The 23,797-nt window shown below is 36.7% G+C and overlaps 1 protein-coding gene across 2 annotated transcripts; it reads left to right on the top strand.

Annotated features, from left to right (window-relative positions):
* The first annotated feature begins 2,721 nt into the window (after positions 1-2,721).
* Positions 2,722-21,367, top strand: tspan2a (tetraspanin 2a). Of its 2 annotated transcripts, XM_022200653.2 has the most exons (8): positions 2,724-2,969; positions 7,361-7,463; positions 18,497-18,594; positions 19,625-19,699; positions 19,786-19,878; positions 19,975-20,046; positions 20,138-20,221; positions 20,323-21,367. In XM_022200653.2, the coding sequence occupies exons 1-8, from the start codon at positions 2,901-2,903 to the stop codon at positions 20,386-20,388; spliced, it is 660 nt and encodes a 219-aa protein (XP_022056345.1). In that variant the 5' UTR covers positions 2,724-2,900; the 3' UTR covers positions 20,389-21,367. The 2 variants fall into 2 exon arrangements, with proteins under 2 accessions (XP_051803901.1, XP_022056345.1); XM_051947941.1 differs by lacking the exon at positions 7,361-7,463 and having other exon boundaries at positions 2,722-2,969.
* The last annotated feature ends 2,430 nt before the right edge of the window (positions 21,368-23,797 follow it).

Below are 23,797 nucleotides of genomic sequence, written 5' to 3'. Positions count from 1 at the left end.
CTATCTATCTATCTATCTATCTATCTATCTATCCATCTATCTATGTTGGCGGTGTCATAAACGACTCCTTTCATCGTTTTTTCTGTCTCTTGTTGGCGTTGTAATCTGCGAGAAACCAGAGGAGGTAGTAGGCAGTGATGTGATGTGTCTCATGATCCACCCAGACTGATCCTCATTGATGCTCTGGCAGATAAACAGGGGGGTCGCTGTTTCCCTCCCACATCGGTGCAGGGAACAAAGGCAGCGCAAACATGAGAAGCTTGAATGTCAGAGGGGCTGAACCCGAGCTGACCTCCCTCCAACCCGCGGGGAGCACACAGAAGAGCTTTTGCTGGCTGCTCCACATGTGTTCTTCACACACATGAACTGGCATGCATTCAGCGTGCAGATTCAACAGTCCATACCTCATCAGACCAACAAATAACTGCATCTCTGTGTACGAAGCATATACTGTGTAGAATAAGTTCACCGCAGCGCTAAAAAATGAGCTACAACTTCAGCTCAGGGCTGTAGATCAGGAACACTGAGGCAAGGGGGAATTTACAGGTTTGCTTATTTAATTTAAATATACATTCAAATGTGTAGAAATATACTTACTTTTGCAACATCAAAAACAAGTAAAGAGTTCTGGAGAGCCCCTCCAGAAAGGAATGTGGTGGAGCAATGTGACGATCGGCGTACGTGAATCTGTCTGTCAGCAGCATTACTCAAAAACAGACCAACGGATTTGGACGAAATTTTCAGGGAATATCAGAAATGACACAAAGACAGAGTGATCAGATTGTGGCAGTGATGCAGCTTATAGTCTGGATCATTGCCAGATAGCGGCATGGTGTCACTGTAACCATGACAACAAGTGAACGCTACATCAGCTGCCTGCTGACGATCACATTTTTGGATCCTACTACAAATCCACCGCTCCTGACTTATCGGGACTTATCCTTCGGAAATGATACAAGGAACAATTGATTAAATTGTGGGGGGTGTTTCTGAGTCCCATCAATTCACGCTTCCCACTACATATTTAGGTCACGTGATTCAGTATTCTCATACATAACGTACACATGCATAACACGCCTGTGCTCAGAGCAGATTTAAAGATTTTATCCATCGGAAATGATACAACGACTGAGCAGCCTTGGCAGAGTGCTGTGCTCTCTGAGTGCTTTTCTTTTTCATATTCTATTTATTTCTCATCCCAGCTATAACCCAGCTTCTTCTTCTTATAACTGTGTCAGACATGGACTTATTTCAGGCTGCTGTGTTTTAGGTGGACACAACATGCTGTATTTTCATAACAAATGGTGAAATCAGTGACTCGCAAAGGACAAGTGTGATAAAATGTCTGACCTGAGGGTCATATAGGAGCTGTGTAAGAAAGCCAAAGTGTTGCTGCTGTGCTCATTTTAGTTCACATGTCTTGCTCAGGCCTGCAGTGTCTTCTAAAGACTTCAGCAAACTGATAATTAACCTTTGTGTCGTCCTGTGGGGTCAAAATTGACCCAGTTTAAAGTTTGAAAATGTGGGGAAAAATTACATTTTCACAGTGAAACTTCTGATGTTCACATTTTCAACATTTTTGGGAAATTTATGAACGTTTTTTGGTGGGAAAAAAAGAAATGTTAAAAATGTTTCTTATGAACATTCACTAAAAAATCAACCAAAATCCAATGAATTTAGCAAGATTTTTTTGTGAATGTTCTTAAAGAAAATATTAGAAGTTTTGCTGATATTTATGTAATCACTTTAGAGATTTTTAGAATTTTTTTTGAAAGATTTTTACTCATTTTTTGAAAATATTTCCAAGAATTTTCTTGCCAAATTTGGGTTTTTTTTTTAAATAAAACTTTTAAGGGAAATTTTGAAGGAATTGTTGGAATTTTCTTCCTGAAGGTTTTGCAAATTTAAATGTGAGGAAAAAAATATATAGTCACAGGGAAACTTCTGATGTTCACATTTTCAACATTTTTGGGAAATTTTTGAACGTTTTTTGGTGGAAAAAAAGAAATGTTAAAAATATTTCTTAACATTCACAGAAAAATCAGTCATTTTTTTGTGAATGTTCTCAAAGAAAATATTAGAAGCTTTACTAATATATTTGTAATCACTTTCGATATTTTCAGGATTTTTTGGAAATATTTTTACCCATTTTTTGAAAATATTTACAAGAATTTTCTTGCCAAATTTGGGGGATTTTTTTTTTTAAATAAAACTTTTAAGGGAAACTTTGAAGGAATTATTGGAATTTTATTCCTGAAGGTTTTGCAAAATTTTCAGAAATTTGTAGATTTTTTGCTGATGTTTTGGGTATTTTGGGGGGTCTGTAAATGAGTACAACAGGAGGGTTAAATCCTCTCTAAAGCAGCAGAAAACAGTATACAGCAGATCGGCTGTTTTCTACATCTCCCAGGCTCTTAGGCTGCTGTGTAATTTGGTATTTAGACGTATCTACAATCTCATTTCCTTTACAAATTAGCTTTACTGGAAATGTGATTAGACTGTGTGCTCTTGTGTGGAGTTTTTTTTTATTTTTTTATTGTCATTATTATTATCTTTGATTAAATATAGGCTGAATCTTGCTCTTTTTCCCCTCCTGCTCAGGCAGTGATATTACATTAACCTCTTCCTTATGTTATCTGCTGATCTCTTGGGGGTCCCAGATCGTCGCTGAACCCCGCCTCAACACGCACACACATACACGCACGCACAGAGGAATGGGCGGTGCGAGGCGGCGAGCAGCCAGCGCAGCTTGTGCGCATGTTTTCATGTCTGGATGGTGTAACGGCGCAGGTCTTCATCATTGCATGGGGTTCATGTCCAGCTGGGAGAAGAGCGAAGGATTTGCAAAAATAATAACTGGCCTTTGAGATCGGAGACAACTCGACAAATCAGCTGGCATCATGGGCAAAGTGCAGGGCGGGATGAAATGCGTGAAATATCTGCTGTTCGCCTTCAACTTCATCTTCTGGGTAAGTCCGGTGTGCATGGAAACAAAACGCAGCTGCTATTTTTAATGTTTAAAGAGCCAGAGCAGCTTTGTTTCATGTTTTTAGACAGATGTGGAAAGAAGAGCTGTTCTGGTGTTTTGCATGTTCGGCATGGTGCAGAGGCTGACTGTTACTGTCAGATGAGGTTGTTAATTAACCCTCCTGTTGTACTCATTTACAGGCTCCAAAAATATTGTTTCCTTGTCTGAAAAAAATTCAAAAATTCAGCAAAAAAAATTCCCTTTTTTTTTTTTGAAAATTTGCAAAACCTTCAGGAAGAAAATTCCAATAATTCTTTCAAACCTTCCCTTAAAGGTTTTAATTTAAAAAATCCCTCAAATTTGGTGAAAAAATTCTTGTAAATATTTTCAAAAACAATGAATAAAAATCCTCCAAAAAATCCTTAAAATATCTAAAGTGATTCCATAAATTAGCAAAACCTCTAATATTTTCTTTAAGATAACTCACATAAAAATCAACCAAAATCCAGCGAATTTCGCTGGATTTTGGAATGTTCTTAAAAAAACATTATTTTTTTGGACCAAAAAATGTTGAAAGATTTCCCAAAAAATGATAAAAATGTGGACATCAGAAGTGTCAATGTGAAAATATTTTTTCTCACATTTTTTACTTTAAATTTGTAAAAACCTTCAGGAAGAAAATTCTAATAATTCCTTAAAAATTTCCCATGAAAGTATCATTAAAAAAAAATCCCCAAATTTGGCAAGAAAATTCTTGTAAATATTTTCAGAAAATTAGTAAAAAAATAGTAAAAATCTTCCCAAAAAATCCTTAAAATATCTAAAATGATTACATATATATCAGTAAAACCTTTAATATTTTCTTTAAGAACATTCACAAAAAAATCACGGAATTTCGCTGGATTTTGGGTGAATTTTCTTAAAGAAACATTTTTAACATTTCTTTTTTTTTACACCAAAAAAATGTTCAAAAAATTCCCAGAAATGTTGAAAATGTGGACATCAGAAGTTTCGCGAAGTTTCCCACATTTTCAAACTTTAAAACGGGTCAATTTGACCTGCAGGACGACACGAGGGTTAAACAAACCTGGTGGTTCAGTGGAGACTTTGGGAGCTCATGTCATCCTGCAGATCCCATGTTTGCACCTGCTCTGCCTCCTCCTGACTCCCTGAACTTCTCAAAGCACTCCTGAATTGCACGACTGATCCTCTCCTATTCATTTGTAGCAGTTAAAGTGTTTCAATAATTGATGAGTAAATCCATTGAACCTGTGAGCCGCCACCCTTTAACACTCCCTGTGGTTTATCTTCACTGCGGCGCATAGAGCTGCAGTCTGCTGCTACTTTTCCAACACAGATCCTCTCCCAGAGTTTGACATTGTGCTGGGATGTCTTAATCTGTTTTGGGAACATCGTGCCGGGTTTTGTTTTGGCTGTTGCTCGGCTCAGATAAGGTTACCTGTGGGTTGGTTCACTTTCTGTGCTCACCATCTGCCGTTAATGTCAGGTCCTGTTGTTATCTGACGCACACGTTTCAGAGATTCTTCCCTTTCATTTGGTTCATATGAGTCATTTTTAAGAGGCCCAAAGAAGAGAAATAAAGCAGTAAAAAGAAGAAGCATGTAGCAGAAATGTGATTCTTGTAAACTCACAACATTAGAATCAACTTCATTTGTTCACGCTGCTGCTTCACATTGCAGTTAACTACTCAAATCAAATCAAATCAGTCAAATAAATGGCTTTTTTGTCATTGGAATATGTACAACAAAAGTTTAAATGCATCTCCTTCATGGGATAAAATGATAACAATAGGTAACATAAAATATATAGATTAAAAAATACACATACTATGCAAAATATGTAGTACATATGTATGAAAATAAATAGATAAATGACATATCAATAAATAAATATTGCACAAACCCACCCAAAACTGCAAAGCTGCCTTTGTTAATTCAGAATGATCGTCATCAGGATGATCATTTTCTAATCTGTGAAGATGCAACGGTTGGAATAACAATCCAATCCAACTTTATTTACAAAGTGCTTTTAACAACCAACGATTGAACCAAAGTGCTGAAAACAAATAAGACACAAAAAGACACAATAAATGCACTAAAAACAAATAAAATCACACAATTAAAGTACTAAAAACAAATAAAATACACAATAAAGGCACCAAAAACAAATAAAATCACACAATTAAAGTACTAAAAACAAATAAAATACACAATAAAGGCACTAAAAACAAATAAAATCACAATAAAAGCACTATAACAAATAAAGTCACTCAATAAAAGCACCAAAAACAAATACAATCACACAATAAAAGCACCAAAAACAAATAAAATCACAATAAAAGCACTATAACAAATAATGTCACACAATAAAAGCACCAAAAACAAATACAATCACACAATAAAAGCACCAAAAACAAATAAAATCACACAATAAAAGCACTTAAAACAAATAAAATCAGTGTCTCATGCTGGATGGAAATCCAGGGAATTAAGGTGGGTTTTAGGACGAGTTTTAGAAATGGTCTGAAGGCAGTTTGTTCTTGTTTACTAACAGCAAAGATGCAGGTCAAACTGAACCCAACACTCCTTTTAATTACTGACTGGATGCTTCGAGCTCTTTCAGTTCTTGGATGTTTTCCTGAAAGCGATACAGTATATTTGAGTTTAGGCGGCTGCATTGACTCATCTGCGCTCTGGAAGACGATCACTTGTGTCACCCACACCGACAGCGGCGTCTTTGTTTGGCACTTTTGGGACTGAAAGCAGAGCTGTTGTGGTCGGAGCCAAAAGGGGCGTACAGTACGCTGTCATTTTGGGCTGCAGAGCCAACAAGGAGCCAATGCCGCTGCGAGTTACATCACCCAGGCACTGTGAGGCTGGCACAGCCTGTGGCTGAAATGCACCATGGGAGATGGACCACTCAGATGTGACACTTGGATGGTCCATGAGCCGTCGTCTCGTCTTTTAGTCACAGATTTATATTTGTACAGTAGCTGCCTGGCTTTGATCTGAGTGAATATCAGGAATGAGGCCAAGAAAAGTGACTAAAAATACAGTTTGGTTAGAGATGACACAGAGTGATGGTCCTCTGTTGGAGGTTTGAGGGTTATTAAGTGTATTTTTTTAACCTGTACCATCATTACCACACTGAAGCTATAAGATAAAGAAATACAGGTTGGAATTTTGTCTTTAAATTTTTAGTTTTTTCATCTTTGGATCTATAAAACTGTTACTAATTATCCTTTAGCAAACCAATATACTTGTAGATATGTTTATAATCTATCATATCTCTGCTTCTTTTCTGGGTTGTTTAACCCTCATGTCGTCCTGCGGGTCAAAATTAACCGTTTTAAAGTTTAAAAATGTGGGAAAAAAATATATTTTCACAGTGAAACTTCTCATGTCCACATTTTTAACATTTTTGGGATTTTTTTTTTAAATTTTTTTGGTGGAAAAACAGGTAAAAAATGTTTCTTAAAAACATTCACAAAAAAAAATCAAAGAAATTCCAGTGAATTTTGCTGGATTTTTATTGATTTTTTTGTGAATTTTCTTAGGAGAATATTACAAGTTTTACTGATACATATGTAATCACTTTAGATATTTTAAGGATATTTATTGAAAGATTTTTACTAATTTTTAAAAAATATTTACAAGAATTTTCCTGCCAAATTTGGGAGATTTTTTAAACAAAACTTTTAAGGGAAACCTTTAAGGAATTATGGGAATTTTCTTCCTGAAGGTTTTTTCAAATTTTCAGAAATTTAAGGATTTTTTTTGCTGATTTTTTTTTTTTTTCAGACAAAGAAACATCATTTTTTGGTGCCTGTAAATGAAGACAACAGGAGGGTTAAACCAAGCAGTGCTATTTCAGTGAATGCAGAAGGTCAGAAGGATTCACTTTCTCAGGTTTGCTCCAGATTTCCATCGATCGGTTTATTTCTGGTCAAGTTCTCCCAGCGAGGAATGATGCAACGCGGAGAAGTTACTCGGATTTTTTTTTTTAGCCGTTCTTTTTGAAGAGCCTTTAGTCACTCGAGAGGAGAAGAATTAGCATTTCTGGCAGGAGTTTGTCTAGAATAAATAGAAGGAAAAAGCAGGCAGGGAGCATCAATACCCACTTTACTGACAGGACAAAGACGAGCGAGCCATCTGCAGAATCTTAATTAACTGATGATACAATAGAAAAAAAAAAACAACACAAAGGGCCTCACTCTTTAACAGTGAAGCGATTCTGGACAAACGTCGTCAGAGGAGCCGTCACCCAAAACTTAAGTCATAAAGCTTTCTGGAAAGTTTTGAAGAGCTGTTTTGGTGTCATTATTATTCGGCAGAAGTGTGAATAATGATGTTATGATTCGTTAACCCTCAGCTGTCGGGGCTGCTGGTGCTGGCGGTGGGACTGTGGCTCAGGTTTGACCCGGAGACAGTGGAGCTCCTGAAAGACGACGGCGCCCCTAACACCTTCTTCATAGGTACGTCACAGTTTGTACAGCCGGCCTCACACAACACGCAGTACCACCCACAGGAGGGTCATGTTACTGAGAGAAAGGCTGTGCAGGTTTTGGTCAACACGTATTCCACACACATGCTGATAGAAGGAGGACGTACACCCCCTGTCAAAAGTTTTAGGTCAGGTTCTAATGTATTTGAATGGGAAAGTGTCCTAAAACTTTTGACAGGGGGTGTAAGTCCCACGTGTGTATGCTATGGGCAAAAAACAAAAAAAAACCAGCTAAAAATGGATTTGAATGCAGCATCACTGATTCCTTTCAAACCAGGGCAGTCAAACTCATTTTAGTACAGGGGCCACATTCAGCCCAGTTTGACCTCAAGTGACCAGTAAAATCCCAGCATAATAGAGAAACAAAATGACAAAAAATGAGACAGACGACATGAAACGAAGCAAAAAAGCCTAAAAAGAGACCAAAAAAGTCACACAAATGACACAAATGAGACAAAAAAGGAACTAAATGACAAAAACATGAGATAAATAACTACATAAAGGACAAAAAACAGCAAAAACGAGACAAAATATTGCAAAAATAAGGCACAAAATGACAAAATGGAGAAATAAAATGACAAATATTGAGATGAATGACACAAAACAAAACAAAAAAGACAAAAAATGTCATTAAAAGCTTACAAGACAACAGAAAAGTGAACAAAACAAGACAAAAAATTACTCAAATGACACAAACGAGACAAAAAAAAAGAACTAAATGACAAAAACATGAGACAAATAACTACATAAAGGACAAAAAACAGCAAAAACGAGACAAAATATTGCAAAAATAAGGCACAAAATGACAAAATGGAGAAATAAAATGACAAATATTGAAATAAATGACACAAAACAAAACAAAAACAGACAAAAAATCCCATTAAAAGCTTACAAAATGACAGAAAAGTGAACAAAACAAGACAAAAAATTACTCAAATGACACAAACGAGACAAAAAAAGAACTAAATGACAAAAACATGAGACAAATAACTACATAAAGGACAAAACAGCAAAAATGAGACAAAATATTGCAAAAATAAGGCACAAAATGACAAAATGGAGAAATAAAATGACAAATATTGAGATGAATGACACAAAACAAAACAAAAAAGACAAAAAATGTCATTAAAAGCTTACAAAACGATAGAAAATTGAACAAAACAAGACAAGAAATTACTCAAATGACACAAACGAGACAAAGAAAAGAAACAAAATGCCCGTAAATGAAGACCACAGCAGGGCTGCTGTGCTTTGACGACTCCCTGTGATGGTACTCGGTTGTAATGGAAAATGACCTAGTAGGTGCTCGTGGAAAAACACCAATAGAGAAAATACATTCACACATATGCACAATTTAGAATCACCAGGTAACCTCAGCATGTTGTTGGATTGTGGGAGGAAGCTGGAGAAAGCCCACACATGCACAGGAGAACATGTAAACTCCACGCAGAAAGAGATGGGGATGTGAACCGGGGATCTTCTAGCTGAAAGGCGACAGTGCTAACCATCACTGTGCAGCCCGAATCCAGTACGACGTCTGTTAAATTCAGAGTGTATCGCATCGCTTTCGGCTAGCTGTCCATTCTGCTGCTCGTTCAGGGTCTCGTCTCTGTAAATCTGAAACAGATAAAGCTGCTTCGCCTGATCCACTGCAGCACTATGTCAGTGTGTTCAGTGCACAAGCTCAAATGTGCAAAAGGAAGCTGAAGGTGGTTGTTAAATCGATCTAAATATGCTAAGTAGCTAAAGAGCAACACCATTCAGAATTGCGGACTCCACCTTTAATGTGTGAAGCCATGAAATGATCGGACTTTTATGATGCGATATAATAAACCCTTTAGCTTCCTAGGAGACGCTATTTCAACCTTTCAGAGGCTGCAGATGTTCCTGAACAGGCTCCTTTTATCTGAAACGCATCGCCATGTTTCATCTCTCCTTTAGCACAAAGCGCGATGGAAGCTGTTCTAATCTTCAGCCGCATCCTCCATTATGGGCCCATTAAAGGGGGAAAGCGTTTTCCATCTGAAGTCCTCATTTCCTGCACTTCCTGCACGCTCTCAAGGTGCTCTGAGCGGAGGAGGAAATCAACGAGGAAATGTCAGACGATGGCTGAAACGCGCCATTAGCATTAGCGCTGGGGTTTATGGGTAATGGAAAGATTTGCATCGCGTTCACAAACACTTTTATGATTTCCGTTTGACTGAAACAGCACGAGCTGATCAGTCACATGCACGCAAATGATGACTGATTAACCCTCCTGTTGTCTTCATTTACAGACGCCAAAAATATTGTTTCCTTGTCTGAAAAAAATCCAAAATAATCTGCAAAAAAAATTCCTAAGTTTCTGAAAATTTGCAAAACCCTTCAGAAGAAAATTCTAATAATTCCTTAAAGTTTCCCTTAAAAGTTTTATTTAAAAAAAAAATAAATTTGACAAATAAATTCTTGTAAATATTTAAAGAAATAGTGAAAATCTTCCCAAAAAAATCCTAAAAATATCTAAAGTGAATACAAATATATCAGTAAAACATTCACACAAAAATCCAACAAAATCCAACAAAATTTGCTGGATTTTGGTGGATTTTTGTGAATGTTTTAGAAATATTTTTAACATTTCTTCTTTTCCATTAAAAAATTTCAGACATTTCCCAATTTTCCTCGTCTGAAAATTTTTTAAAAAAATTCAGCAAAAAAATATACTGAAATTTATAAAAAAAAAATTGCAAAATCTTCAGGAAGAAAATTCCAGTAATTCCTTAAAAGTTTCCCTTAAAAGTTTTGCTTAAAAAACTCCCTAAATTTGGCAAGAAACAAAAATAAAAAAGATATAAAAATTGTAAACATTTTCAAAAAATGAATAATAATCTTCAAAAAATCCTAAAATTATCTAAAGTGATTTCATATACATCAGTAAAACTTCTAGTGTTTCCTTTAAGAACATTCACACAAGAAAATCAACCAAAATCCAGTGAATTTTGCTGGATTTTGGTTGATTTTTTTCCAAATGCTCTTAAAGAAATATTTCATTAAGACTTTTTTTCCCATCAAGAAATGTTCAAAAATTTCCCAAAAATGTTGAAAATGTGGACATCAGAAGTTTCACTGTGAAAATAAATATATTTTTTCCACATTTTCAAACTTTAAAACGGGTGAGTTTGACCGAGAGGACGACACGAGGGTTTATAAAAGAGCCGTGTGTCTTTGCTGAAATATCTTTATGCTTTGGATAGCGGCTGAATGAAGAGCTTCTCTGCAGAGCTTGTGGTAAAACACACAGTAGATTATTAAAACATACATTATAGGAGACAAACAGGCCTCAGTGCTGAGCGCTCCATACAATAGGCCCTCTCTGTGTGGATGTGCGGAGGAGACGACGCTCAGAATGAAGCCTATTCTTCTTACTCCCGTTTAGACCATGACCTAAAACGGTGACTTCACTTCATCAGCTCTCCGCTGTGCCTTCGTGGAACCGGCTGCCTCCCTCAGGACATGAGCAGCAGGTTGGGTGGGGCAAGAGACAAGACTCCTGTAGGAGCTGTCACTATATCCTGAAGGAAAGAAAAAAGCAGCGTTAGTGGGGTAGTTTGTGCTAATATGAAGAGGAAACCGCAATCAAAGGCCATGTCTTAGTTTGCAGCTTTTATTTAACATGCTTAACACCTCATTCAGGTTAAAATCTCTTCTTTCGGAGGCATTTTGACAAATTTCCAGCCTAAAAGCATGAACCAACCAAAATCTGAATTTCGCTGGATTTTAGTTGATTTTTTTCCTGAATGTTCTTAAAGAAAGTATTAGAAGTTTTACTGATAAATATGGAATCATTTTAGAGATTTTTAGGATTTTTTGGGAGGATTTTTAGTCATTTCTGAAAATATTTACAAGAATTTTCTTGCCAAATTTGTGGGATTTTTTTTAAAAATGAAACTTTGAAGGGAAACTTTTAAGGAATTATTGGAATTTTCTTCCTGAAGGTTTTGCAAATATAAAGTTTGAAAATGTGGAAAAAATAGTGAATCAGTGAAACTTCTGATGTCCACATTTTTAACATTTTTGGGATTTTTTTTAACATTATTTGGTGGAAATAAAATAAATGCTAAAAGAAATGTTTCTGTAAGATCATTCATTAAAAAAAAAATCAACCAAAATTCAGTGAATTTCGCTGGATTTTGGTTAATTTTTATGAATGTTCTTAAAGAAAATATTAGAAGTTTTACTGACATGTATGTAATCATTTTAGATATTTTTTTTTAAAGATTTTTGAAAAATATTTACAAGAATCGTCTCTCCAAATTTGGAGGATTTAAAAAAAAAAAAAAAAAACTTATAAGGGAAATTTTAAAGGAATTTTTCTTCTTGAAGGTTTTTGCAAATTTTCAGATATTTGGTGAATTTTTTTGCTGATTTTGGGGATTTTTTTCAGACGAGGAAACAGTATTTTTTGGTGCCCGTAAATGAAGACAACAGGAGGGTCAAATATTACCCAGCTCAGATATTTTGTCCCGGTTATCTGTTTATGCAAAACACAGCAGCGGAGATCTTTTTTTGTTCATGCAAATATCCCAGAACGTCTCCGCTAAAACCCACACAGTTTCTGACACGTCTGCTCAACTTTCCAACTTCTCTTTTTCCCTTATTAGTTTTGTTTTTACTCACCACATTTACAGTTCATCAGGTTAAAGCAAATGAGGTATTGTGCATAAATTAGTAGGTTTTAGAAGTGCTTTAACAGGAAGGGGATGTTTGCTGGTGTGATCAGGGCTTTGGAGGTGATCATTAACACCTGTTAGTTTCTAGTCATCAGTTAGCCTTTTAGCTAGCACAATGTAGCATTAGAACACAGGAGTGATGGTTGCTGGAAATGTTCCTCTGTACCCCTATGGAGATATTCCATTAAACATTTGCAGCTAGAATAGTCATTTACCACATTAGCTATGTATAGGGCTGTCCAACATGAGGCCCATGGGCCAAAACCGGTCCTCCAGAGGGTCCAATCGGCCCTCAAAGTGTAAAAATTACAGAGAAGACATTAACTGCGGATTGTAAATTAGTAAAATTATAAGTTTAAAATAGTTTCTGGACCATGACAAGCTGTTCATGAAGTGAAATTGTTCATTGTTATTTTGTCGTTTTGTGCGTAGTTTTTGTAATATTCTGTCTTGTTTTTTGTCTGATTTTTGTCGTTTCTCGTGTTTTTGTCATTTTGTTTCCTTTTTGTCACGCTTGTATTTTTTGTCTTTTTCTCACTTTGTGTTTGCTTTTTTCGTCATTTTGCGTAATTTTTTTTTGCCCCGTTTTTGTCATTTGTCCATTTTTTTTGGTGCTTTGTAACTTTTTTTGCCTATTTTTTTGTCTCTTTTCCGCTTTGTTTCATGTCTCATTTTTTGTCGTCTTGTTCTCGTTGTTGTCATTTCGTGTCTCATTTTTGTCGTATTTTGTCTTGGTTTTTGTCTTTTCTTGTTTGACTGTTGTTGTTTTGATCATAAACTACATGTTTTGTTCCTTTGCAGATAAACTGTGATCTGTAGGTTGTAATGTGTAAATGATAAACTGAGGCATGTTATTGCTGAAATCGAATTTATTTTCTTGAAGAAGCTTCAGGTTGTTCATAATGCTTTGTTCATTAAATATGAACATTTGAAGAACATACTTTTTGCAGAAAAACATTTGGAGTTTCATGGATTGTTTTGCTGTTATTTTACTGGTCACTTTAGATCAAACTGGGCTGAATGTGGAACCTGAACTGAATGAGTTTGACATCCTGGTCTAGACTATCGACATTTAATGTTATCTTCATTGAACAAAGCCGCTTTTCTCCATAACATTAGTTAGTCGTGGTTTTGTTCCTCACATACAGAATGAACCCTCAGTTCTACCGCTTCAGTGAACAGCATGAAACACTTCCTCTTGACACTTAGTAGGCGTAAATATGAATAACATCTCATGTCTTCTTACTAATCTGGATTTAAAGCTTTAAAATTCACATAGCTGCACTGGAGGAGTGTGTCAGTAATTGTAGGGAGCAATCCTACGTATTTAACCCTCATGTCGTCCTGCGGGGCAAATTTGACCTGATTTAAAGTTAAAAATGTGGAAAACAAAATATATTTAGAAACTTCTGATGTCCACTTTTTCGACATTTTTGGCAAATCTTTGAACATTTTTTGGTGGGAAAAAAATGTTTCTTAAGAACATTCACACAAAAAATCAACTAAAATCCAGTGAAATTTGCCGGATTTTGGTTGATTGTTTTGTGAATTTTCTTAAGAGAAAATTAGAAGTTTTACTGATATATATGTGATCATTTTAGATATTTTTAGGATTTTTTGGGGAAGATTTTTACTTATTTTTTGAAAATATTTACAAGAATTTTCTTGCCAATTTTTTTTTTTAAATAAATAAACATTTTAAGGCAAACTTTTAAGGAATTACTGGAAGTTTCTTCCTGAAGGTTTTGCAAATTTAAAGTTTGAAAATGTGAAAAAGAATTTCACAGTGAAACATTTTTGGGAAATTTTTGAACATTCTTTGGCGGAAATAAAATAAATGCTGAACAAAATGTTCACAAAACAATTTACCAAAAGTACAGAAAAATTCACTGGATTTTGGTTGATTTTTTTCTTGAATGTTTTTAAAGAAAATAGCTGATATGTATATATAATCACTGTAGATATTTTTAGGATTTTTTTGAGGGGGAGATTTCTACTCATTTTTTGAAAATATTTACAAGAATTTTCTTGCCAAATTTGGGGGATTTTTTAAAATAAATTTTGAAGGGAAACTTTTAAGTAATCTTCTTCCTGAAGGCGATGTGAATTTTCAGAAATTTGGGGAATTTTTTGTTGAATTTTTTTTCAGACAAGGAAACAATATTTTTTGGCGCTGGTAAACAAGGATAACAGGAGGGTTAACTCTTTTATATTTAACTCCTTTTTCTTCCATTTTGCACATATAAAACAACTGATGTGAGCTCCATAGTCGAACGATGCTGCAGAGGATCGATCACAACAAATATCACCATGAGGGGAAAAATAATAACTGAGTCTACAGTCACATCTAGCAAACAGACTAAACAGACTGATACCATAATAAGGCAAAGTGGCAGCATTCCCTGTGGATGATTCACTTTCCACCTTTATTGCTACGCTCTCAAACACGTAAACAGCAGTTAGGTGTGTTTAGAAGATAAGGGCAGAGTTCGACTCAGAAATGTTAGATATTTATACCCGCTAATTTGTCTTTGTAGCCGACACCTGCTAGCAGCTTTAACAGGCGGGAAATGCACTTGACAGTCGTCTGCTAGATATCAGCGGAATCACTGAAAGAGTGAATATTACAGGCGGCGATTAGGCGATGGAAAAAACAAGCAGCCGTGATCAGTCCTGAGCAGACACTTTGTATAAACACTGGAGCTTTTCTTGGCTCCTGTTTTTTCCATTGCTCTTGCCCACAGTTTGCTTTGAAGCGGCGTTTCCCTTCAGCTCAGCAGGTCTCCTCACCTCTCCTTTTGTTCGACGAGCAGGAAAACAACAGCTTGCATTCGCCCCTTGTGGATTAATTAAGTAGCTGCAGTGGTTGCTGTCTATGTCACTGATTGGGCCCTCAGCGTGGCCTTCAGGGAGCAGCCCGGCGTTCGGTTACGGTGCAGAGCGACCGGTAGAGAGGGCTGGGAACGGGGGAGCAGGCTGGAGATGGTGGAAGTCTGCAGCAATCACACCCCCCACCAAATCTGATTTGGAGTTTTACACTGGAAAAAAATGCCCTTCTCAAAACAAGAAAAAAAAACGTATTTCAAAGAACTTTTACGTTGAAATAAGTGAAAAAATCTGCCAATAGAACAAGTGGAAAATGGCTCGGTGAGATTTCTTAAAATAAGAATAAGAGATCTTAAAATTAGCTGGAAAACTTTAAGTTCTATTTTACCAGGATTGTCAAGCTTAGGTGTCTTAACTCTACTGTTGTCCTCATTTACAAGCACCAAAAAATATTGTTATCTCAACTGAAAAAAAAAAAATCAAAAAATTCAGCAAAAATATACCCAAATTTAAAAATTTGTAAAACCTTCAGGAAGAAAATTCCAGTAATTCCTTAGAAGTTTGCCTTAAAAGTTCTATTTTAAAAAATCCCCAAATTTGGTAAGACATGAAAATTTAAAAATAAAAAAATTGTAAATATTTTCCAAAAATGATGAAAAATCTTCAAAAAAAATATCTAAAGTGACATCATATATATCAGTAAAAATTCTAGTGTTTCCTTTAAGAACATTCACAAAAAAATACCAAAATCCAGCGAATTTTGATGGATTTTGTTTGATTTTTTTCCCGAATGTTCTCAAAGAAATACTTTACTAACATTTTTTTTCCCCATCAGAAAATGTTCAAAAATTTCCCAAAAATGTTGAAAATGTGGACATCAGAAGTTTCACTATATTTTTTCCCCACATTTTCGGGACGACACGAGGGTTAAAACGAGATAATTTCAAGATTGTTTGACTTAACAAGATATTTAAGATGCATCGTCTTAAAACAAGCCCCTCCATCTGCTGAAATGTCTCTTGTTAAGTGAATTTATCCTAAACCAAGTGGGATGAGACATTTGGACTAAAAATAAGACAAACAGACTTGGTAAGATTCCGAGTTTTTGCAGTGTACAGGACAGATGGTATCTGTTTTTCTGCTTTATGCTGCAGGAGCATGAAGGAACAAAGTCTGAGTAACTGGAAACCGCACTAATGCATCAAAAGAGTCAACTGGAAGCTTCGTTTCTCAGCGGACTCTCCAGCTCTATCAGTTTGGATTCAAATCTGATTAGGATTCTGTAAAAGCCTCAGGAATCTAGCGTACATATGGGCAGGGTTTGGAGCTGTATTTGGAGCCGCTCAGAGAGGAAAAGAGTCCAGCATCGTGTTTTGTTCACAAACCACTGACTGAGTAATTTTAGAAATTGCAACAAGTCCCATGTTGGAACCAGAGGGCGTCAAATTCATCTTAGCTCAGGTCCACATTCAACCCAGTTTGATCTCAAGTGGGCCAGAGCAGAAAATAACAGCATAATAGAGAAGCAAAACGACAAAAAATGAGATAAATGACATGAAACTAAACAACAAAGCCAAAAAAGGGCAAAAAAGACAAAAGAAAAATCACACAAGTGACACAAACGAGACAAAAAAGAAACCAAATGACAAAAATATGAGACAAACAACTAAAGAAAGACAAAAACAACAAGACAAAATATTACAAAAATAATGGACAAAACTACAAAATCGAGAAATAAAATGACAAAAATAAGACAGATGGCACAAAACAAAAGAGACAAAAAGTTTCATTAAAAGCTTACAAAGCGACACAAAAGTGAATAAAACAAAACAAAAATAACACAAAGGACACAAACAAGACAAAAGGAAACAAAATGACAAAAACATGACAAAACAACAAGACAAAAATATTACAAAAATAATGCACAAAACTACAAAATCTAGAAATAAAGTGACAAAAAATGAGACAAATGACACAAAATAAAAGAAAACAGAGACAAAAAATTCATTAAAATGTACAAAGCAGCACAAAAGTGAACAAAACAAGACAAAAAAATTACACAAATTGCACAAACGAGACAAAAACAACAAAACATGAGATAAACAACTAACAAAAGACAATAAACAACAAAAACAAGACAAAATGTTACAAAAATAATGCACAAAACTACAAAATCGAGAAATAAAATGACAAAAATAAGACAGATGACACAAAACAAAAGAGACAAAAAGTTTCATTAAAAGCTTACAAAGCAACACAAAAGTGAACAAAACAAAAATAAGACAAAGGACACAAACAAGACAAAAAGGAAACAAAATGACAAAAACATGACAAAACAACTAAAAAAGACAAAAAACAACAAGACAAAAATATTACAAAAATAATGTACAAAACTACAAAATCTAGAAATAAAATGACAAAAATAAGACAGATGACGAAAAACAAAACACAACAGAGTCCAAAAAATTCCTAAAAAGTTTACAAAGCAGCACAAAAGTGAACAAAACAAGACAAAAAAATTACACAAATTGCACAAACGAGACAAAAAACAAAACAACAAAACATGAGATAAACAACTAACAAAAGACAAAAAACAACAAAAAAGACAAAATGTTACAAAATAATCCACAAAACTAAAAAAATCTAGAAATAAAATGACAAAAAGTGAGACAAATGACACAAAACGAAAGAAAAAAGAAACAAAAAATGTCATTAAAAACACAAAATATAAAAAAAACAGCAAAAAAACACAAGCAAGACAAAGGGAACACAAAATGAGACAAACGACCAAAACACGAGATGAACGGCAAAAGCCAGACTAACAAAAACAACAAAAACAAGACAAAATATTATAAAAAAGAGACACAAAAGAACAATGAAGAATCTAGTATTGTACTTTATGATCAAAACAACTTGTCACGCTCTAGAAATTATTTTAAATCTGCGGTTAACGTCTCCTCTGTAATTTTTACACTGTAGAAAAATAAATAAAAACTGGCATTTTTATTTAATTCTAACACAACGGCCACTGTTGCTCGTCTAGACACCAGTTCTAAAGCGATCAAAGAAGCAGCAAACCGTGAAACAGCGGCTTGTGTCGCAGACTTCGTGTTTCAGATCTCTTTCGTCTTGATTGAAAGCCCTAAAATTCCCAGCGAAGGAGTCGGCTGGTAATCAGACGGAACGGTGGGAGGCGGCTCAGAGGTTTCAGGCTGCTAAAGAAGTTTCCACCTACATGTGCCTTCTGGTCGTAGAACAACACAAACAGCCCTTTGACTGTCCGCCTCAGTGACACACATGAAAGCGCTCAGGCCACACTGCCACCTTCAGTCCAAGCGGTGAACTGCAGCCAGAGTTCATGAGGTTCCTCTTCTGTTTCTCTGTTAGGTCTTCTGCTCTGTAAGCTCCACGTCTTTCATTCTGTGATCAGCAGTTTAGCAGGACTAATGCCTCTGCTTGACTCTCTCCTCAGCTGTGTACATCCTCCTCGGTGCAGGAGGTCTGATGATGATCGTCGGGTTCTTCGGTTGTTTCGGGGCCGTGCGTGAGTCGCAGTGTCTCCTCGCATCGGTGGGTTCCAGAGGCTCGTTTCATTTCATTTTTGTGCCTCTTCCTGTTTTTTTTTTTTTTTTTTTTTAATGGTAATGTTTTATTTTTATGGATCTCTGATTTGTTAGTCATTTCCATGAAGTTTCCTGGAAGGAGCCGTATAATTTTCCACTAAAGTCAGGGAGCAAACATTTATTTCTTTCAATGACTTCATTCCAACTTTTTTTTTTTTTTTTGCTTGTGGCACTGAGGAGTCGGTGCACAGCAGGTGAAACCAGTTTGAAAACTGTCAGTTTTTCTGTCTAATAAAGTAAAGAATAAATCAGTGAGGGATTGATATTTACTCAATTTTGATTTCAGCATTTTTCCCCTTAGTACAGAACAGAAGACCAGAATTCCACATTTCTTTCCTGGCTGCTTCAGAAGAATTATTAGGAACAGCCTCGGGGATTCTTTTGGCTGGCCGCTAAAGAATAAACTTCAGGCCTCAGTTTTAAGGAACATATTACCTGGAAACTTCTGGATCTCTAAAATAAGCATCTCTTCTATTAAACCTCCTGTTGTTCTCATTTATGGGCAGCAAAAAATACTTTTCCTTCCTCTGAAAAAAATCCTGCAAAATAAAATTAGAAAAATTTGCAAAATCTTCAGGAAGAAAAGTGTAAAAATTCCTTAAAAGTTTCCCTTAAAATTTTATTTAAAAAAATAATTTGGCAAAAATAAAAAACATTTAAAAATAAAAATTGTAAATATTTTTTTTAAATGAATAAAAATCCTCCAAAAAATGCTAAAAATATATCTAAAGTGATTAAATATACATCAGTAAAACTTCTATTTTCTTGAAGAACATTCGGTAAAAAAAATCAACCAAAATGCAGCAAATTTCTCTGGACTTTGGTTGCTTTTTTGTGAATGTTCTTAAAGAAACATACTTTTTTAAACATCTTTTTTTCAACCAAAAAATGTTCAGTTTGACCCACAGGATGACAGGAGGGTTAAAGACAGCCCTCTAGTAATAATAATAATAATAAGCCTTGTTTGTGTCCTGCAGTTCTTCGCTTGCCTTCTGATAATCTTTGGAGCGGAGATCACAGCCGGCGTGTTTGGATTCCTAAACAAGGAACAGGTAGGAATTAGTAAAATGTCCTCTCACTTTGCAAAAAAAAAATCTTTTGAGTAACATATTTTTATTCTGTTTTTGATTATTAACAGATCGCTGAGGAAGTCCAGAAGTTCTACAGCAGCTCCATCTCTGATACCAGCAATCCCAATGGAACCATAATAGCATCAATTTACCACAAAACTGTGAGTTTTTCCACTTTGTTGTTGTGTGTAATCTATCTATCTATCTATCTGTACTGACATTGACATCATACTATTTTTACTGCTTTGTATTTGCAGCTGAACTGCTGTGGGAGCTCCACACCTGAAGTGACTAGCGTGTTGTGTGCAGATGTTCCAGAGGACACCCAGGTAAACCCTCCTGCCTGCTGTGACACTTTATACCCACGTGGTGGCAGAAAAGCACCAATAGAACTGGATTTACTGATGTGTTTGTATTTAGGACTGTCTGGTGGCAATAAGAGATTTCGTCAATGAAAAGCTACACATCATTGGATACGTAGGGATTGGAATAGCAGGAGTGATGGTGAGAACTTTTTAGTCATCGTGATCATGCTAATATGCGGCACTTAGAGCCATGAAACGCCTCATCGAGTGTCGTTAATGCGTTATTCTGTCTGATTTCAGATCATAGGAATGATCTTCAGTATGGTGCTGTGTTGTGCCATCAGGAACAGCAGGGAGGTTATATAGATGTTGAGATGGTCCCCTCCTCTCCAACCCCACCGACTGAGACCGCCACATGCTCACTCAACCCTTCGTAATCAACCCGTCCGCATGAGAAGAGCACCAAAGTTCCATTCCAACGCCACCTCCTGTAGTCCAGTTTGTGGTGGGGAGGTCCACCGAGAGACAACAAGAAACCCCACTCAGTCCCAGTTATCTGCAGACCACGTTCAACACGATAGGCTGGATCGTCCACACCTCCTCCACTCCACCAGCACTGAAATACTAATTTGTTTCTCTGTTCGTCTCCGTAACACATGCTCTGCTTCCAGCACAACCCTGTGACATTCCTCGCTTTTGACGTCCTGATGTTAGACCGCTGGTGCAGAGGCCACCGTCCTGAGACATGGTCCATGAAGCCTTCTTCGACACAGGAATGTTGCGACTGAGGAGTATTGCTGTAAATATGGACACCTGTTTTATACATCTGCTGTTAACAATATTTATTCTAGCCCCTCTAGGCCTAATGCCAATCATACCTTGTGTGCTTCCGTGTTTTGAGGACAAGCCTACCTTTGCAGAGTACATTTCCATTATGTGCCTATTTAGTCACACAGTCAAGCCTCCAACTTCTGTACTATCTGCCTACTTCTTGTGATCTCAATATGTACGTTATGACTGCGCTCCCTGCCACCTCACTCAAGTATTTCTACTGTAAAGCACAATAGAGAAAGTGTAGACATGATATCAACCCAAAGGGTTAGGAAGGTCTTATGATAAACTGCCCCCCTGTAAATCTCCAAGTTATAAGTGAGTTGCGTAACGTTTTGTGCTGAGCTCTTCTGGAGTGTGTTTGAACTGTAACAGTAAGCGAGTTTGCATTCTTTTTTTGGCCGTGGTTTTATTGTGGATGTAAATTTTGTTGGTGTGCCAATAAGATGTGAATTATAGAATAATATAGTTTATGTCAAACTGTTAACCATAATAAAAACATCGGGTGCTTTTATCGGCGTTTTTCATGTCTGGCCTCTGACGTGCAGCATCATGAGTTCGCTTCTCGTAAAGCAGCGTAGGAGGAAGAAGCGGAATAGTGCAGCGCTGCAAATTTTGCGGTTGACGAGCTTCCTGAACATGTCAGCATACGGTGAAGGTTCAGCGACGAGACGCTGCGGTCATACAGTTAAGGATTTACAATGCCTTGTGAAAGTATTCGGCCCCCTTGAACTTTTCAACCTTTCGCCACATTTCAGGCTTCAAACATAAAGATATAAAATTTTAATTTTTTGTCAAGAATCAACAACAAGTGGGACACAATTGTGAAGTGGAACAAAATTTATTGGATATTTTAAACTTTTTTAACAAATAAAAACCTGAAAAGTGGGGCGTGCGATATTATTCGGCCCCTTGCATTAGAGCGCCATTTGTAGCGCCACCTTTTGCTGCAATTACAGCTGTAAGTCCCTTGGGGTATGTCTCTATCAGTTTTGCACATCCAGAGACTGAAATTCTTGCCCATTCTTCCTTGCAAAACAGCTGGAGCTCAGTGAGGTTGGATGGAGAGCGTTTGTGACCAGCAGTCTTCAGCTCTGCCCACAGATTCTCGATTGGATTCAGGTCTGGACTTTGACTTGGCCATTCTAACACCTGGATACGTTTATTTGTGAACCATTCCATTGTAGATTTGGCTTTATGTTTTGGATCATTGTCCTGTTGGAAGATAAATCTCCGTCCCAGTCTCAGGTCTTTTGCAGACTCCAACAGGTTTTCTTCCAGAATGCTCCTGTATTTGGCTCCATTCATCTTCCCATCAATTTTAACCATCTTCCCTGTCCCTGCTGAAGAAAAGCAGGCCCAAACCATGAGGCTGCCACCACCATGTTTGACAGTGGGGATGGTGTGTTCAGGGTGATGAGCTGTGTTGCTTTTACGCCAAACATATGGTTTTGCATTGTGGCCAAAAAGTTGGATTTTGGTTTCATCTGACCAGAGCGCCTTCTTCCACATGTTTGCTGTGTCTCCCAGGTGGCTTGTGGCAAACTTTAAACGAGACTTTCTATGGATATCTTTGAGAAATGGCTTTCTTCTTGCCACTCTTCCATAAAGGCCAGATTTGTGCAGTGTACGACTGATTGTTGTCCTATGGACAGACTCTCCCACCTCAGCTGTAGATCTCTGCAGTTCATCCAGAGTGATCATGGGCCTCTTGGCTGCATCTCTGATCAGTCTTCTCCTTGTTCGAGGTGAAAGTTTAGAGGGACGGTCGGGTCTTGGTAGATTTGCAGTGGTCTGATACTCCTTCCATTTCAATATGATTGCTTGCACAGTGCTCCTTGAGATGTTTAAAGCTTGGGAAATCTTTTCGTATCCAAATCCGGCTTTAAACTTCTCCACAACAGTATCTGGGACCTGCCTGGTGTGTTCCTTGGTCTTCATGATGCTCTCTGCACTTTAAACAGAACCCTGAGACTATCACAGAGCAGGTGCATTTATACGGAGACTTGATTACACACAGGTGGATTCTATTTATCATCATCAGTCATTTAGGACAACACTGGATCATTCAGAGATCCTCACTGAACTTCTGGAGTGAGTTTGCTGCACTGAAAGTAAAGGAGCCGAATAATATCGCACACCCCACTTCTCAGTTTATTTGTTAAAAAAGTTTAAAATATCCAATAAATTTTGTTCCACTTCACGATTGTGTCCCAATTGTTGTTGATTCTTGACAAAAAATTAAAATTTTATATCTTTATGTTTGAAGCCTGAAATGTGGCGAAAGGTTGAAAAGTTCAAGGGGGCCGAATACTTTCACAAGGCTCTGTACATAATGTTGGCAGAAGCAAAGAAAAAAACACACATTACTGTAAATGGCCGTATCAGAAAGGCTCCAGTAATTTAGGATTTATGAAAGAATCCAGGCAGAGGTAGATGTCTCTGTACGGTCTACTCACACTGAGGAGCTGCAGGTGAAAGCTGCTGACCTTCTGTCTTGTTGCTTTCAAGGTCAACATGGAACCTTTGAGCTGAAATATTACACCAGCTGCACCATCAGTGTACGATTTCCCAACTCTTACGTGACTGATGTTAACCCTTAGATCAGGGCTGTCAAACTCATTTTGGTCCAGAAGACGCATACGGTCTAATTTGATCTCAAAGGGACCAGTAAACTTATAGCATAATTACAGAGAAATAACAATAAGTCTATGTTTTTCCTACGTTTTAGTGCAAAGGAGAACAAACATATTAGAAAAATCTTTGTATGTAATGAAGTGTCCTTTTAAAAAATATATTAGAAACAACCAGAGATTAAAGTAAGTGCAATTTCAACAACACTATGACTCAGTTTAATGTGTATTTGTGTGCACTGTGCATTACAACTGATCACAGTGATTGTACAATGGTACAACACATTTAGTCACAGGTATGTGTAGCTTAA

Source organism: Acanthochromis polyacanthus, chromosome 5, assembly GCF_021347895.1.
Source record: "Acanthochromis polyacanthus isolate Apoly-LR-REF ecotype Palm Island chromosome 5, KAUST_Apoly_ChrSc, whole genome shotgun sequence".
NCBI classification, from domain to species: domain Eukaryota; kingdom Metazoa; phylum Chordata; class Actinopteri; family Pomacentridae; genus Acanthochromis; species Acanthochromis polyacanthus.
This window is presented reverse-complemented; position numbering and strand designations above follow the sequence as displayed.